Here is a 17,392-nt window from a genome sequence, read left to right on the forward strand (position 1 = left end):
AATTAAAGCCATTTATATTTCTACTTTTAGTTACCCATTTGACAGCATTTCCAACACCACTCCTGACACTTAATGCTACATATACTGGTAGTGATGATGATTTATCTGGCAAAGATCACCCATGCTTCATTGAAGGAGATCTCATTGGCATTCACTTCCTCCAGTAACTAGGTGCTGCAAAACACGAGTCCTTGTCTTTCAACAATCCGGCTCTTTATTTTCTTATTTAGTTTTTTTTTTGTTTTAACTATACACCATATTTATTCTAGATGGTTTAACACTTCAAAAGATTATAAATTAAAATACATTTTTGGTGTTTTTTTAATAGGTGAACATATTAAGTAATAGTACATTCGGAACATAAAAATATGATCATTATTGTGCTTACTATCGAATTCAAGCTTTGATTTCAGAATGATCTCTAATTTAATACGTACAAGCAATGCAATCATTGATTTTTAAAAACAAATTTCAGTGATATAGCAATTTCAAAAGTTATAACAACTACATTTTTATTTTTCATTCACATGATTTGACTTGATATAATTGATTCAATAAATGATAAGCTGTCAATACAAAATGATATATCTCAGGAACATTCACAGAGAAATCCTTTTATGATAAACACATAAGTAATAGAATTTTGCCAATGAATTGATGCTGTCTTGTTATAACAAATAATACCATCCGTTATTACCTAAGCTTATTTTATCAGTAAATATTAGCAAAATTATTTTTTAAAATTAAACTTAAAGGCTCAAGTAATCTAGAATAACATATGCTTGGGATAAAGTCTTAATATTTGTGAGGTCTACACCCTGAGACCAGAATTGTAAATTTTATTTAATTAGCTTAAAAACTGTAAATCATCATCACCTTTGTAATTCTTTACGAAAGAGAAAATAATGGTTCATCTAGCTAATTTCTTCAACCTCTTCTGTGTTCGGCATAGTTCACTTTAAGTCAGTTCTCTTTGTTAGTTTTCTTTATGCTGCAAAGATAATTATTTTTATTGTAATTACAAGCAGTGATGAAAGGTTATGGTGTTAATGAAAATGTTAACTTTCGAAAACACATTTTGCTTATTTATTTTAAATTTAATCTTTGAACCCAAGGGCATTTTTAGACAACTTATCATCACCAGTTGATTTGAAAATTTGTGTAGAAGTATCACTGGACATGTTGCTAATTCCTCTACAAGTATGTTTTAGGATATCTGTACTCATTTTAATTCGTGCTGTACAAGTAAACAATTATGCCTCCCACTCCCCAATTATAAAGTGTAGTTTTTATAGTTTGCACATGAGTTTGATACATGATATAACTTGTATTAAACTCTGTTCATCTAGTCAAGTCAGAAACAAAATCAACACTTATAGCCTTGCCTAGAAATTATGCTACTGCCCACAAACTTGGGGGGGGGGGGGGTGGGGTGTGGTGGTGAGGGGGGAAAAGTAAACAAAAAGTGAACAAACAAAATTATATTTCATAAAGTTCTACATAGCGAGGGGATTGAATATAAAAGTAGGGAGGTCTTGCTGCAGCTGTGTAGGGCATTGGTGAGGCCGCAGCTGGAGTACTGTGTGCAGTTTTGGGCGCCGCACCTGCGCAAAGATATTTTGGCCTTGGAGGGAGTACAGAGGAGGTTTACTAGGCTGATACCGGAGTTGAGGGGGTTGAGCTATGAGGAGAGGCTGAATAAACTGGGCTTGTACTCGTTAGAGTTTAGAAGAATGAGGGGAGATCTCATTGAGACGTATAAGATGATGAATGGGATGGATAGGATAGAGGTGGAAAGACTCTTCCCGCTCAAAAAGACAGTAGGACTAGGGGGCACAGCCTCAAGATAAAAGGGGGGCGGTTTAGAACGGAGTTGAGGAGGAACTTCTTCACTCAAAGGGTGGTGAATCTCTGGAATTCTCTGCCCGTTGAAGTGGTGGAGGCTGCCTCGCTAAATATTTTTAAGACGCGGGTTGATGGGTTTTTGATAGGAGAGGGGATTAAGGGTTATGGGGAGAGGGCGGGAAAGTGGAACTGAGCAGCAACAGATCAGCCATGATCTTATTGAATGGCGGGGCAGGCTCGAAGGGCTGGATGGCCTACTCCTGCTCCTATTTCTTATGTTCTTATGAGTAAATATTGTATTTACTGTACCTCTCCATTAAGTTAATAATATTCTTTCCAGTGTTGGACTCAGGATTCAAACAGATTTTTCCACCATTTTGCAAGGTGACACTGTAAAGTGAGGGGGAAGGATAATTAATTAAAGTTTTTATTCATCTTGAATATGCTTAATGATGAAATAAGTAAATGATGGCTTACATGATTTCCACATTTTCACAAAAATTCTGTTTCAACAAGATTTTAACATTGCTTATTTTCATTGAACGGTACAACGCGTTTACTGTCATGATACATTTGCAACGACTCTGGGTTGGCAGGCGAGGTTGAGCTGCAAAAAGCAAATAAAAAATATGCTAATTATCTACTGCCGAGTCCAAATTGTAAACCAAATTCATTCATCTCATGTAACAGTTTCTTCCATCTGAAGTTAGAATCTAGTTTCATATTTATTATAACTGTATTCAAAACATTTTAAAAGCAGAATACATAAAATCCACAGCATCTTACCCTCTGCAAATACCAGACATAAAACAATGACTGGCAACACATTGAGTAACACTTTGCTGACCATTTTTTTTTGTCAAATCCCTCCTACTTCCTCTTCAACTTGTTTTTGGTAGTTTTGAAACCCAGTAGATGAACCTCATTTATCTAGGCTGTGTGGTTATATTTGCCAAGACAATTGGATACATCATTTGCCTACGTAATTGGAAATTTGCAGTGGGGGCAATATAGTTTTTGCAATGGAAATTCTATCATATAATCAAAATTACCTCCATGCCTGGGAAAGTGTATAGTTTGAAATGAATGTTGATGATGTGATTATTAAATGTATTGATATTTAACGGAAGTCAATTAAATAAGTTAACACTATGCAGTTAGATATGAGTTCTGTACAATATTGTAATATACAAGTTCCAATCCAACAAAAACTGAACAATGAAATGGCACTCAGATGAATTATAAAATTGCACAAGCATAGCTTTAAGTTCATTATTAGATTATAGAATTCGCCATTCTAACACATTTTTTTCATGCAACCTCTTTTTCAAGCAGTACCGTTGACTGGGTGGCGCATTCCAAAATGCTTTCATCTGGATAGATAATATATTGTGTAAGCTTATTAAAATTTTATGACCTTTATAAAGTAAATTATTTTGCTGAAAATTTAACTCCAGCTGTTATTCTGTCTGCAATGTCAGGCAATAGACTTGTTGTCAACCAAAGAGAGCTTATATCAATTATTTCACGGGGTGGTATTGTGTTGTGGTGTCAGGGGTCTTGCCTGCCAGCTGGAGAGCCAGTGAGAAAATCACCATGCTTTTTGGGAAGACCCTCTGAACCACATGTTGATGCCAGTAGCAGCTCTTCCCCTGGAATCAAAACTCTGGGAGTGGAATTCCCACCTATCGAGAACGGCTAGTCAACCAAAAGCTGGTGGCTCTTATGCTCAGCAGTACTATTGGAGAGGCCATGGATGCTTCCAGATGGACTCACCTGGACGTCCCAGGATCACAGAGCACTCAGAGTGTGGTGTGGGTAAGTAATGTGGGGATCTGGATTTTTGCAGGGTGGGGGTACTGAGGAGAGGAGCAAGGGGGTTTGGTAGTAAGGGCAAGAGGTTGACTTTAAGTGTCCATCCCCACTCTCTCAATATCCAATCCATCAATCAGGCACTGATTGCCTTTGATTGAGGGACCATCACCCCACTCCCCTAACCCCAGATAACAAATGACCTCAGGGTAACAAGTCATTAATTAACCACTTAAGGGCTTCAAATGATGATAAGATGGGAAGGTCGACCATGCATCTCAAACCCCTCCATCTCCCCAGACATCAAAAGAGCTCTTGGTAGAGGCAGAAAGGCAACAAAGTTTAGGTCCACCACCATCCAGACAAGGTCTAGCTGGTGGTGAACTCCAAGCTCGTTTTTGGAATTCAACAGTCTAACGAAATCTGTTAAGTACTAATTTTGACATCTATAAATCATAAGTACTTCTAAAATAACTTTCAAAAACAAAATTTAAAAATACAAGCTTTTTAGCTAAAATTCAACTAATTTAACACAACAAACTACATATTCTGAATTTATAATTTGCTGTGTTTAATTTCATAACTTTAATAATTATTTGTGGTTTGGTTAAAATTATGGTTTTGAATTTTAGTGATTGTGCACAATATAATTACATTTATTTCTTTGAAGAAGAGATGTTGAGAAATACTGATGGTGTTTGATTTAGAAACAGCCATTTCGCCCTCACAGCCAGAGGGCAGCAAAGACCTGCTGCAACAGAAACAAACCAGGCAGTCCAACAGCAAGTTAAAAAAGTTCAAAACATTTCTAAGGTTTATACAAACAACATTTAACGTGTCTTTTAGTTAGATTATTTATGATGATACATGCAATTAACATTTTAAAATGTTGGCATTTCTGCCTTTGCCTATTTGTTAAAGATGGATCAAAATGGTATCAGTAAATGTAAATGTCTGCTTATGAAAATTAGAAGGCTAAATATAACCTCTTGGCAACCAATATACTCTACAAATATGCACTTGTTCTCTCACTCCAGTGACTATGCTTCCAGTTATCTAATGTTCCTTAATTCCACTGAGTGTCTTTGAGTTTTATTTAGTGCAATTTACAAATATTGTATGTAAAACACTCACTGGTAATTTGTATTTTCTTATAGATGAATTAACATTTCGGGTGATTTTTAAAAATTATTTCAAGGGACATGGGGGTCATTAGCTAGGCTATTATTTATATTACCCATCCCTCATTGTCCTTGAGAAGGTGGTGATGAGCTGCTGGAGTCCAGGTGATGTAGGTACATCCACAGTGCTGTTTGGGAGGGAGGTCCAGGATTTTGACCTATCTGTTTATCACCTGTTTGAAAAATGCACGTTTCTCTCATCAAATATTTTAATTACTCAGAAATCAGCAATTCCTGAAAATGTATGTTCACTAACAGGTTTAAAAAATAAGTATGAAAGACCTACACTAATAACCTTCTAATGCTTTTCAGTAAACCAACTGTAAGTGTGCAATGTTAGTGGTAAGTAGATTGACACCAAAATTAAAACACAGTTGAAAATCAATTTATTACAGAAAGTCTAAAACACAAATAAGGTTGTTCTCTTTTGGAAATGATTGCCAAGTTGTTCAGAAAGAAGAATGAATGTGAGTGTGAATCATGGGTATTTGAAAGAAAGTGTCTAGCACATTGTTTGAGGTATTCAATTATCTGTATAACACCATTAGCGTATCCAACACATTGAAGCATGTTACTAGCACACATAATGTCAATACACTACATAAATGAATGTAATCATTACTCATTTCTGCCACCTGCTTTTTCAGATAGCAAAGTGAAATCTTTCACTCTTGAACCAGGTTTGAAGATAAGAGCCAGAATCTTAACATCATTCACTTCGGTGGGATTTTCCCATCTCGCAGCAGTGAACGGAGATTTGGCTGGTCGCTAAATTGTCCGATCACACTGCAGCAAGAGCGCGGCATGAACAGCAGATAAGATCTCGCCTTAGGTCTCAGAACATTATGAAGCTTTGAAACCATACTGTCCCGTAGGTGCTTGCCCACATCAAGAGTTGGGATCCTCACTCTCCTTTGCAGAATGGAGAAAGTCATTCACCCCTTTGTGGCACTATAGTCAGGTTCTATGGATGTCACCACCATCCAGGTGTGCTTGGTCCAGTGGAGTTGTCTCCTATTCCCATCCCTTGGAAGGAAAACCTCCCACTGTCCGGTCACAGCCCAGAGAGGGCCTCAGGTGTCGTCGCTGGAGTATGGGGCCTCTCGTGACCTTGCTTTCACCATTGCCTTTCCTCAATCTGTGCTGAAGGGCAGAGAGCTGGATAAACAGCAGTCATGGTGAAGACTCAAGAAGTCTGGGCTGGTAAGGAGAGTGGTCACCCCTCAGTCTACAGCAGATTTTTAATCACTTGTCCCTTGCACTGCACTTTAACCCCCTGTTGCAATCCCTCTGCCCTGGTATACACTGCCTTATAAACCACCCAGCTGCTCCCTGGTAAGTGCCCACCTGCATTGCTACCCAACAATCTTCCCTCCTCCATTTATTTGCCAGCCTTCCCACGGCTAACCTGTCAACCAAGGCATTTTCCTGACATGAGCACCACGTTCAAGGTAGGCATAGGCTTACCATGCACTCCTGATTCTACAACTGCAACTCCTCAGCTTGGGAAGAAATTCTCACCATTTTGTGAGATTTTGATCATAGTTTTCAGGAGGAACATAAGAACATAAGAAATAGGAGCAGGAGTAGGCCATCTAGCCCTTCGAGCCTGCCCTGCCATTCAATAAGATCATGGCTGATCTGTCGTGGCTCAGTTCCACATTCCCGCCCTCTCCCCATAACCCTTAATCCCCTCGCTTATCAAAAACCCATCAACCCGCGTCTTAAAAATATTTAGCGAGGTAGCCTCCACCACTTCAACGGGCAGAGAATTCCAGAGATTCACCACCCTTTGAGTGAAGAAGTTCTTCCTCAACTCCGTTCTAAACCGCCCCCCCCCCCCCCTTTATCTTGAGGCTGTGCCCCCTAGTCCTACTGTCCTTTCTGAGCGGGAAGAGTCTCTCCACCTCTATCCTATCCATCCCATTCATCATCTTATATGTCTCAATGAGATCTCCCCTCATTCTTCTAAACTCTAACGAGTACAAGCCTAGTTTATTCAGCCTCTCCTCATAGCTCAACCCCCTCAACTCCGGTATCAGCCTAGTAAACCTCCTCTGCACTCCCTCCAAGGCCAAAATATCCTTGCATAAGTACGGCGCCCAAAACTGCACACAGTACTCCAGCTGCGGTATAGAGTGAGTTACAGATCCCTGGTATCATTGAATCTTCGCAATGCAGAAGGAGGCCATTCAGCCCATCAAGTGCACCAACTCTCAAAGAACATCTTACCCAGGCCCACCACCCCTGCCCTCCACTCCCTGAACCCCACGTTTACCACAGCTAATCCACCCAACCTACACGTCTTTTGGACACTAAGGGGCAATTTAACATGACCAAAGAACCCAACCTGCACATCTATGGACTTGAAGAGACCTTGAAGAAATTGTGCTGGTGGTGGATGATGTGGAGGAAAGTTTACTATCAAATAAAGTATGAGTTTACTATCAAATAAATTGGTTGGACTTAAACCTGGTGTTGTCAGACTTCTTACGAGGAAAGATGGAACAGGAGACCTTATGTCCCTCATGACAATAGCGCATCTGTTTCCACAAAAGGTTGGTAGAGCATAGACACATACTGAGGAAGAATTTGGTTCTTTGAAGATGTAAGTGGTAAAGTCACCATAGTCCCAGATGACTACAGGCAGCTCTCCCTTTTTGACAGAGATTTAACCTGAGGATCACCAACCTTAGACAAGGGATAAGTTTGAGGAGGTAGGGCATTCCATGAATAACCTCAGCTAGTGCTTATATGTGTATACTGATATATAGGCAAAAACCATGCCAGATTAAGTTCAAAGTGATTTGTTTTTTTATGGTGAAAGACTTAAAAGCTGTGGAGGAGGAAGGGAATTAGAGAAACTGTTTCTTCTAGCAGGGAATTCCGAACAGAGAACATGGTCTTAAAGTTGGAACTGGGCCATTCAGGACTGATATGAGGAAGCATAGTCTTTCTCAGAAAGAACTGTAGAGATGTGTAATCCTCTTCCCTGAAGGGACAGATTTTTGTTATTGTTGAAAAGAAAGGCATGTTGCAATTTTTCGTCTTGCATTCATCAGGGCAAGTGCAAGAATTCCAAATTTCAAACGATCACAACTATTTCTACAACAGTAGAAAAGTCTGCTGATTAGTGAAGGTTGCCTGCCTTCACCAGTCAATATACAGCAGTGAAGCTGGTAACATCATGGGGACATGTGCTGGATTGGCTCCCCAACAACATCCTACCACCAAGGAACTGGACAGACTGCCTAAGGAGGGTTGGTAAGTAATGATCAGTCCTATCAAGTATCCTTTTATCATATCTTTGGCATTTTGCTCTCTGCAGATCGATCCCCACCAGCTTTTTTCTTATTCGCTCATGACACATGGGCATCGCTGGTTGGTCAGCATTTATTACCCATCCCTAGTTGTCTTTGAGAAGGTGGTGGTGAACTGCTTTCTTGAATCGCTGCAGTCCATGTGCTGTGGGTTGACCCATAATACCATAACGGAGGGAATTCCAGGATTTTGACCCAACGACTGCAAAGAAGTGGTGATATATTTCCAAGTCAGGACGGTGAGTGGCCTGAATGGGGGGGAAATTGCGGGTTATGGTGTTCCTATGTATCTGCTGCCCTTGTCCTTCTAGATGGAAGTGGTTGTGGGTTTGGAAAGTGCTGTCTAAGGATCTTTGGTGAATTGTTCAAGTGCATATTGTAGATCATATGTAAGGAGACTGGAAATGAAGGTTACCTCTCAGTGGCAGCCTGAAGGTGGCAAAGGTTTTTCAAAGCATTAAGAAGTTCACAGGTAAGGAAGCCAAGCCTTATCACCAGAGGGGTTCCCCTCCAGCATTCAATGCTATATCATTTCAAAAGATTTCTTCTTTCCTACATGCTGAGGTTAGCAGCTCTCCAGCCTTCCTCAGCAGTGGTCACCTCTTCTGGTGATCTTGCTGAGTTGTGGGCCCTTTGCCCTAGCAACCTCCATGTAATTGTTTGTCACCTGTAAAATTCAGAGGGGGTGAGTGGAACTCTCCAGCTACCTGAGTGTGCTTGGCATTTCCTCTCAATGCCAGGCTGTCTGCCCAATCGGCAAAGTTCTGCTGTGTTTCAGGTCATTGACTTTTCAGCAGAGCGAGGAAAAAGTTAGAGGGGAGGCAAGAACTAAAAGCAAGATCTGTTTTTGAACAGAAGGCAGAACCGAGGTATAAAAGGCATGATGGTGGAAGGCCAACCATTTAAAGGAGCCCTTCAGTTAAAACTGGCCAGACATTCAGCCTTATCACACGACCATCACTGACTCCCACAATTACCAGCCGTCTACAGAATTCGTCTCCAGGCTAAAATCCAATCCTACCTTTTAAACTGGGGCAGCACTGCTGCCTCACGGTGCCAGGGACCCGGGTTCAACTCCCAGCATGAGTCACTGTCTATGTGAAGTCTGCGTATTTTCCCCGCGTCTGCATGGGTTTCTTCCAGGTGCTCCAGTTTCCTCCCACAGCCCAAAAGACATGCTGGTTAGGTGTATTGTCCATGCTAAATTCTCCCCCCGTGTACCCGACTAAGTGCTGGAGTGTGGCAACCAGGGGATTTTCACAGTAACTTCATTGCAGTGCTAACATAAGCATACTTGTGACACGAGTAAATTAAGTTTAAAAGTAAAGTTAAAAAAGTGAATCGTGTCTTCAGATAATACTTTTTGTTAAACACTTGGATTTTTGGGATAAAATTTCTGGAGCAATCAAACTTCTAGGTGCGGCATTAAAAATTGACATTGGATCACATAGAATACAAGAACACAACTAAGCAATTTTATTATCATAAATGGTCCCTTTAACACAATACAAACATCACAATAATTCTGAAAGTTACGTAACATATTTTCTTGCATGAATATCATCAAAATCGATACAACGGAGTAACATTAAACTTGTCTTCGTTATTCACTTAAGCCCATGATTTTTTGACTCATGAGAATACAGTCACTGGGCCACATAACTGATGTGACTCGCTTTTCTAATTTAGCGAGGAAATAATCAATTATTTTAGCTGAATTCTCATTGAAACTTTCCATCGCTTTTGGTTATTTTATTACCTGTCAAGTTTTTTCTTCACTGTCAATTCGCATGCAATCTTGGAGTGGATTTATTTGTTAAAAAAATCAGTGGTAACTTGACGAAAAGCAATTTCTAAACAGCAGTTTATAAGATCCCTTTGCTATTGATTTTCTTGATGCTCTTGCTAATTCAAATTATGCCTGATTGTAAACCTTGAAGAAAAGGATAATGTCAATTTATTTAATCATAGAATTCCTACAGTGCAGAAAGAGACCATTCAGCCCATCAAGCCTGCATCAACACAATCCCACCCAGGCCCTATCCTTGAAACACCATGAATTTACCTTGCTAAGTCTCCTGACACTAAAGGGCAATCGAGCGTGGCCAATCAACCTAACCAGCACATCTTTGGATTATGAGAGAAAACCAGAGCAACTGGAAGAAATCCATGCAGCCATGAGGAGAATGTGCAAATTCCACACAGTCAGCCGAAGCCAGAATTGAACTTCGGTCTCTGGCACTGTGAGGCAGCAGTGCTAACCATTGTGCTGTACCCTGCATTTGTTAAATTTCATGTCAAAATATATTACAGTTATGTATGAAACCAGAGAGCACAAACTCAGGCTAAAGGGACAATCCTTTAAAACAGAGATGAGGAGGAATTTCTTCAGCCAGAGAGTGGTGAATCTGTGGAACTGTTTGCCGCAGAAGGCTGGTCATTGAGTGTCTTTAAGACAGATAGAGATAGGTTCTTGATTGATAAAGGAATCAAGTGTTGTGGAGAAAAGGCAGGAAAATGGGGATGAGAAAACTATCAGCCGTGATTAAATGGTGGAGCAGACTCGATGGGCCGAGTGGCCTAATTCTGCTCCTACATCTTATGGCCTAACATAGAAAAACACAAGTAAGCAATTTTATTATCATAAATGGTCCCTTTAATACAATACAAACGCCATAATAATTCTGAAAGTTACACAACATATTTTCTTACATGAATTGGAGTCAATGATTACTTTTATATTCTATGTACAGTGGTATACAAAACGGGGAAAATTCAGGACATGAAAGCTCTTGGATATCAAATCAGCACAGAACACAGCCACAATCTTGACGACTAACATTAGGCTTAAAATTGGACTAATTATTTTATTAATGATCTAAAATAGCTTATTTGTACCAAAATCAGTGTCAGCGTAATTATAAACAAAAAACTGCAGTCGCTGAAAAATATGTTTCAAAAACTGAGGTTTTTTAACAAGCGTAAGAGCAAACTAATTTGTGTTACACGCAGGTGTTTGAATGATACTGAGATGTCAGTAAGCAAAGATTGCCCAATCTTTGTGCTACAGACAGATCAATTTATTAAATGTAAAAATAAGAATTCAAAGCATATAAGAAATCATTTTCTTTCCAAGTATTGAATAATCAACAAATGGTTTTCAGATTGTGCAATTGGAACAATCAGTCGACAACTTAAGAGTTTCCATTGTTCTCCATGTATTCGTTCATTAGTTCATTCTCCTGTGAAGATATGTCAGATTAATTTATTGAAAAAATATACTTTCGATGATAGAATGTGATTAATTGTCAGCCATGTTTTCTTGTACAGTTTTATTAATTCAGTTGAAAATAGGTTTTAGACCAACAATAAGCTAACACCAAACCTCCTCCGACAGCACCTCCCAAACTCTATCGCCAAGGAAGACAAGGGGAGCTGATGCATGGGAACGCCACCATCTGCAAATTTCCCCTCCAAGCCACACATCATCCTGGCTTGGAACTCTTCTCCATTCCTTCACTGTTGCTGAGTCAAAATCTGGCCCTCCTTCCCAATCAACATTGTGGGCACACCTATACCACTTGGAATGCAGTGATTCAAAAAGGCAGCTCATCACCACCCTCTTGAGAGCAATTAAGGGTGGGCAATAAGTGTTAGCCATGCCAGTGATGCTCACATCCCAAGAATCAATCATAAAAGAAGAGTGTTCAGTCTTTCATTTATCAGTAACCCAATTAAAATAATAATTGAACCAATGAAACAAACCATAGTGAACCACTTACTAATTTCATTGATGTACACTCGTCCTTTTTTTTCGCAAAATAAATACTTCTTTAATATAGAAAGCTTTTAAAAGATGCCCACTTTTGACCAAAGAAAATGGATACAATTTAAAAAGCCTTCTAATCATCACAATTTCCTGGGGTTGTGGCTAATTTTGTAGATAAGACCCAATTAAGGTGAATTTCCACAATTAGCATTAAAAAAACATGGAAAACATGAGATGTCAGTGATCTTTAACATATTTAAAATCCCCAATCCTTTACATTGGTTGGGATGATTCCACCTAGGTTGCATTGATTTTAGTCATGTAAACAATCTACACTGCTGTGAACATTAAAGCTCTCCAGTTTCCAATATTACACATAAATATGTTTAAATTTCTTGCATACTTACTTTCTCATCAGAGCAATCATTTTTTTCCCAACTTCGGAGCTGGGATTTAAGCACATCCTTCTGCGATCTTGCAAGTTGACACTTTGGGAAGATTAAACCACAATTAATTGAAAGTTATTCCATCTAAAAATCTGTTTATCTATATGTATGTGTGTGTATTATATATATATAGTATAATATGTAACAATATACTAGTATATGCAGTATGTAAGAAAGAAGGTAACTTACATGATCTCAATGTTTCGGCATAAACCATTTTTGAAGAAAATTTTAACATTGCTGATTTTCATAGATGGTTGTAACTCTTCTGCTTGGTCAATGCATCTGCAACGTCTCTGACTAGGTAAGCGTGGTAGAGCTACAATAGGAAATAACAGACTCTTAAACCCTTGAGAATTTTTGTAAATTTCTGATGTGTTAAAAGATACCAGCAGTGTGACCCATAATATAGCATTGTTATTGTTAAATCCAGAATAAAAAAGACCCTATAATTGTAAATAACTTACCGTCTGCAAACACCAGGCACAGAGCAAAAACTGATAAAACGGTGACTGAAGCTTTGCTGACCATTTTTCTATCAAGTCACACTTACTTCCCCTCTGGTATGAGGTTCTTCGTCCGTGTCGAAGTAGGAGGTTATTTTATAGTGTCTGAGGTTGTAATGACATCAACTGTTCCATACATACCAAGATTAAATTTGTCACAGGAAAATTTTTTTTTAAACTTATAGCAGATACCACAAGGTTGGTGATTAGAAAATGTTCTAAATCCCAATAGAGTTAAAGTTAATCCCTGCTATGAAAAATGAAGAATAAAATGAAATAATGAAATACTTCGTCTTGCCAAAATCATAGAAATGTTAAACAAAATAGCATTGTGGCTATGAAATTGGCTTGGCAAATCATTATACTTAAAAGCCAAACCAATGAAACTGATAACACAATGCTGAGCATTCATAATATTGCTGTTCATGAAGTCTTGTGCTTCTTTAGTGTCAGGAGCTGAGGTCTCAGATCTGCTTGGGGCCTGTTCTACTTCATGCTTTCTAATGAGGTCCGACAAAATGTTTACTTGCACGGAGAGCCTGTACACCTGTTATGTGCTATTAAGGCCCTGAGAAAAATGCAACTGAGGTAAGAGCTGCATAATATAGTCACAATACAGCATCCTAATGAAATGCATGTCACAAGGGATGCAGCCATCAGTTAAGCTGAACATGTACTTTGTTAATTTGTTACCACTAATTTCAAATTTGATTTACCATTTTGCTATTTCCTGACTATATCTTGCTTGTTTACATCTATTTGCGCGATTAATTCATCCACTTTATTGTGAATGCTTCACGCATTGAAGCACAAAACCTTCAGGCTTTTCTTTTTAACATTACTTGTCCAGTTCCCACTATTTTTTTGCTGATGCCCTGTTTGACCCTTGCCCCTGATTTCTCTACCTATCACTTTTCTTATTCCCCTTTCTGTATTTTTGTCTTGACCTTGATTACTCCTCCTCTGATTCCTTGCTGAGTTTCCCATCTTCCTGTGATTTATAAGAATAAAGGCTATTCCTCTGGGTTCCTCTCTATTTGTGAGTTCAGGAGGAGTAAGCTTGTTTGAAGATGTGTTTAAAAATTTAGTCAATTGGGGAAGAGTTATTTACATGTAAATGGCTGAAAAAGCTGCATGCGGGCGTTAGCTGCCAACAGGGCGGAGATACGCTCGGCTATGTGTGTGAGGTTAACACCTTCACAAACAGACAATGTCAGGAACCCAAAATGTTGCTGCTGTCTCCCATATTTAGTGTAGTTGTTCAGCGTGAGCAGGAAATCTCCTTGAAGTTGATGGGTCTGACGTGGCTGGATTTTACAGAGTGCTGTCATCCCTGGCCACTCAGTTAAAGCACCAGTGGTGAACATGCCCACCACAGTGACAATGCCTCCCGACTAGCTCAGTTGGTAGAGCATGAGACTCTTAATCTCAGGGTCGTGGGTTCGAGCCCCACGTTGGGCGCCATTCTTCTCCGGGTGTTAGCGATGGAAAGGTGGTAGGACTGGAGGGTCTTAATGACATTACTGTTACTAGAGAGGCGGTGCTCGACAGACTGGAGGGGCTGATTGTGGACAAGTCCCCAGGACCGGATGGAATGCATCCGAGGGTTCTGAAAGAAATGGCGGAGGTTATAGTGGATGCCTTGGTGGTTATTTTCCAGACGTCGCTGGATTCCGGGGAAGTGCCAGAAGATTGGAAAATGGCTAATGTTACACCGTTGTTTAAGAAGGGTGCCAGGCAAAAGGCGGGGAATTATAGGCCGGTTAGTTTAACGTCTGTTGTAGGTAAAATGTTAGAATCCGTCATTAAGGAGGAAATTGCAAGGCATCTTGAAGGGAATTGCTTGATAGAGCAGACGCAGCACGGTTTCATTAAAGGGAAGTCGTGTCTGACAAATTTACTGGAGTTCTATGAGGATGTGTCTAGGGCAGTGGATAGAGGAGAGCCGGTGGATGTGGTCTTTCTAGATTTTCAGAAGGCGTTTGACAAAGTACCTCATAAGAGGTTATTGCAGAAGGTCGGGGGACATGGAGTTGGGGGTAGGGTGTTAGCGTGGATAGAGGATTGGTTGTCAAATAGGAGGCAGAGAGTGGGGGGTCAACGGGTGCTATTCGGATTGGCGGATGGTGACTAGTAGAGTGCCCCAGGGGTCGGTGCTGGGGCCTCAGCTTTTTACCATTTATATAGATGATCTGGAGGAGGGAACCGAGTGTAGTGTGTCGAAATTTGCTGATGACACCAAGATTGGGGGAACGGCAAATTGTGCGGAGGATGTGGAGAGTCTGCAGAAGGATCTAGATAGGCTGGGCGAATGGGCCAGGAAATGGCAAATGGAATTTAATATTGGCAAGTGTGAGGTGGTCCACTTTGGTAGGAAGAATGGTAGGAAGGACTATTACTTACAGGGCGAAAAACTGCAGCAGGCGACGGTGCAGAGGGACCTCGGGGTCCTGGTGCATGAGTCGCAAAAACCCAGCTTGCAGGTGCAGCAGGTGGTCAGGAAGGCGAATGGGATGCTGGCCTTCATAGCGAGGGGGATTGAATATAAAAGTAGGGAGGTCTTGCTGCAGCTGTATAGGGCATTGGTGAGGCTGCAGCTGGAGTACTGTGTGCAGTTTTGGGCGCCGCACCTGCGCAAAGATATTTTGGCCTTGGAGGGAGTGCAGAGGAGGTTTACTAGGCTGATACCGGAGTTGAGGGGGTTGAGCTATGAGGAGAGGCTGAATAAACTAGGCTTGTACTCGTTAGAGTTTAGAAGAATGAGGGGAGATCTCATTGAGACATATAAGATGATGAATGGGATGGATAGGATAGAGGTGGAGAGACTCTTCCCGCTCAAAAAAGACAGTAGGACTAGGGGGCACAGCCTCAAGATAAAGGGGAGGCGGTTTAGAACGGAGTTGAGGAGGAACTTCTTCACTCAAAGGGTGGTGAATCTCTGGAATTCTCTGCCCGTTGAAGTGGTGGAGGCTGCCTCGCTAAATATTTTTAAGACACGGGTTGATGGGTTTTTGATAAGAGAGGGGATTAAGGGTTATGGGGAGAGGGCGGGAATGTGGAACTGAGCCACAACAGATCAGCCATGATCTTATTGAATGGCGGGGCAGGCTCGAAGGGCTAGATGGCCTACTCCTGCTCCTATTTCTTATGTTCTTACGTTCAACAATTTAACATTAGGAACAAAGTTAATTGCTTTATGGGAAGATTTCCATCCCTATCTCGGGAGGAATTAGAGAGCTGTTGCTTAATCAGATGGTTGGCAGATTTGTAATCCCAGCAACATCAGGCAGCAGCCAAACCTGTTGAGGAGGAGCCTGGACTTCAGGTATTGTGGGGGCCAGATTGGCAGGCCTCAGATGGAGGGAGGGGTGGATCAGGGGCTGGGGTGTCATATTTGGAAGACTGGGGGATGGTAAAGGGAGAAATATGACCTTAGGATTATTTGTGATGAGCACAGGAGGCCGACAAAGGACGTTCCCCCTTCCTTGTCTGACACTTGATGTTTTAACTGGGCAGTCAGGAATCATGGCGCTCTAACATCCAGTCCTCAATGTCAGATCCATCAGCTTCAAGGCGATTTACCTGCTTAGCATTGGCCTCCCCCGTTTTAAAATTCATTTCTGGAATGTGGACATTGCTGGTCTAACCCTAGTTGCCCTTGAGGTGATGATGGTGAGCTGCCTCTTGAACCACTGCAGTCCCTGAGCTGTAGGAACACCCACAGAGCAGTCAGTGAGCAAGTTCCAGGATTTTGACTCCACAACAGTGAAGGAGCAGGGATATATTTCCAAGTCAGGATGATAAGTGACTTGGAGGGGAATCTCCAGGTGCTGATGTTCTCAGGCTTTGTCCTTCGAGGTGATAGTGGTCATGGATTTAGAAGGTCCTGCCACAGGTAAAGTATGGGTTGGGGTGAGAGTCTTAAGTGGCTAATAACCAACACTCTCCCCATCCCCATGGAGGAACACGGGGCCCCAGGCACCTGAAGGGAAGAGAAAGAGGATGGGCTGGAGTGAACCCTAGGGCCTTTCACCCAAGAGACCACGGGAGTGTCCAGTCCATCTGACACACCCCCTCCCTAAAAGTGAATCACTTCCAGCCCCACACATCGAGGAGGGTAGCACCCGAGCTCCCTGAAAAGTAGGCCTAGACACTCAACATCCTGGACCCAGAGGACACCCGCCAAGGTCATCTCAGTCAAAAGGGCATGGAAGTCAGCAGGTTGCCTCAACTTCAGCTGTGGATCCTGGGGATACACCTAGACATAGTGGCAGGGTAAGGAAGAGTGAAGGCATTTGGTGGACCTGGGTGAATGTAGGCACTAGTGTGGATGGATCATCATTGTCACACAATTCTTGAATCAAAGATGCTGTGTTCACCTACAGAACCTCTACTTTATCATTTAAGGGCACAAAGCTTTGTAAACCCCTACACTCACTCAGTGCCTCATCCCTTTGGCATGTGAGAATAGCAACACTATGTCGCTGCCACACTGGTGATGCAATAACAATGT

General features: G+C 41.1%; 2 protein-coding genes and 1 non-coding gene across 3 annotated transcripts; 1 reads left to right on the forward strand and 2 right to left on the reverse strand.

Annotated features, from left to right (window-relative positions):
* Positions 1 to 214: 214 nt before the first annotated feature.
* Positions 215 to 2,741, reverse strand: LOC145351490 (interleukin-8-like). Its single transcript, XM_080201088.1, has 4 exons — positions 2,632 to 2,741; positions 2,323 to 2,452; positions 2,155 to 2,235; positions 215 to 991 (listed from the first exon to the last, which is right to left on the reverse strand). The coding sequence occupies exons 1-4, from the start codon at positions 2,693 to 2,695 to the stop codon at positions 964 to 966; spliced, it is 303 nt and encodes a 100-aa protein (XP_080057214.1). The 5' UTR covers positions 2,696 to 2,741; the 3' UTR covers positions 215 to 963.
* Positions 2,742 to 9,611: 6,870 nt separating this feature from the next.
* On the reverse strand, positions 9,612 to 12,971 carry LOC145351491 (interleukin-8-like). Its single transcript, XM_080201089.1, has 4 exons — positions 12,841 to 12,971; positions 12,563 to 12,692; positions 12,335 to 12,415; positions 9,612 to 11,400 (listed from the first exon to the last, which is right to left on the reverse strand). Exons 1-4 carry the CDS (start codon positions 12,902 to 12,904, stop codon positions 11,388 to 11,390), a joined length of 288 nt encoding a protein of 95 aa, XP_080057215.1. The 5' UTR covers positions 12,905 to 12,971; the 3' UTR covers positions 9,612 to 11,387.
* Positions 12,972 to 14,264: 1,293 nt separating this feature from the next.
* Positions 14,265 to 14,340, forward strand: trnak-cuu (transfer RNA lysine (anticodon CUU)). The gene has a single exon. It is a non-coding gene; the product is annotated as a tRNA-Lys (tRNA).
* The last annotated feature ends 3,052 nt before the right edge of the window (positions 14,341 to 17,392 follow it).

Source organism: Carcharhinus amblyrhynchos, chromosome 13 (assembly GCF_965287045.1).
Source record: "Carcharhinus amblyrhynchos chromosome 13, sCarAmb.v2.hapA, whole genome shotgun sequence".
Lineage (NCBI taxonomy): Eukaryota > Metazoa > Chordata > Chondrichthyes > Carcharhiniformes > Carcharhinidae > Carcharhinus > Carcharhinus amblyrhynchos.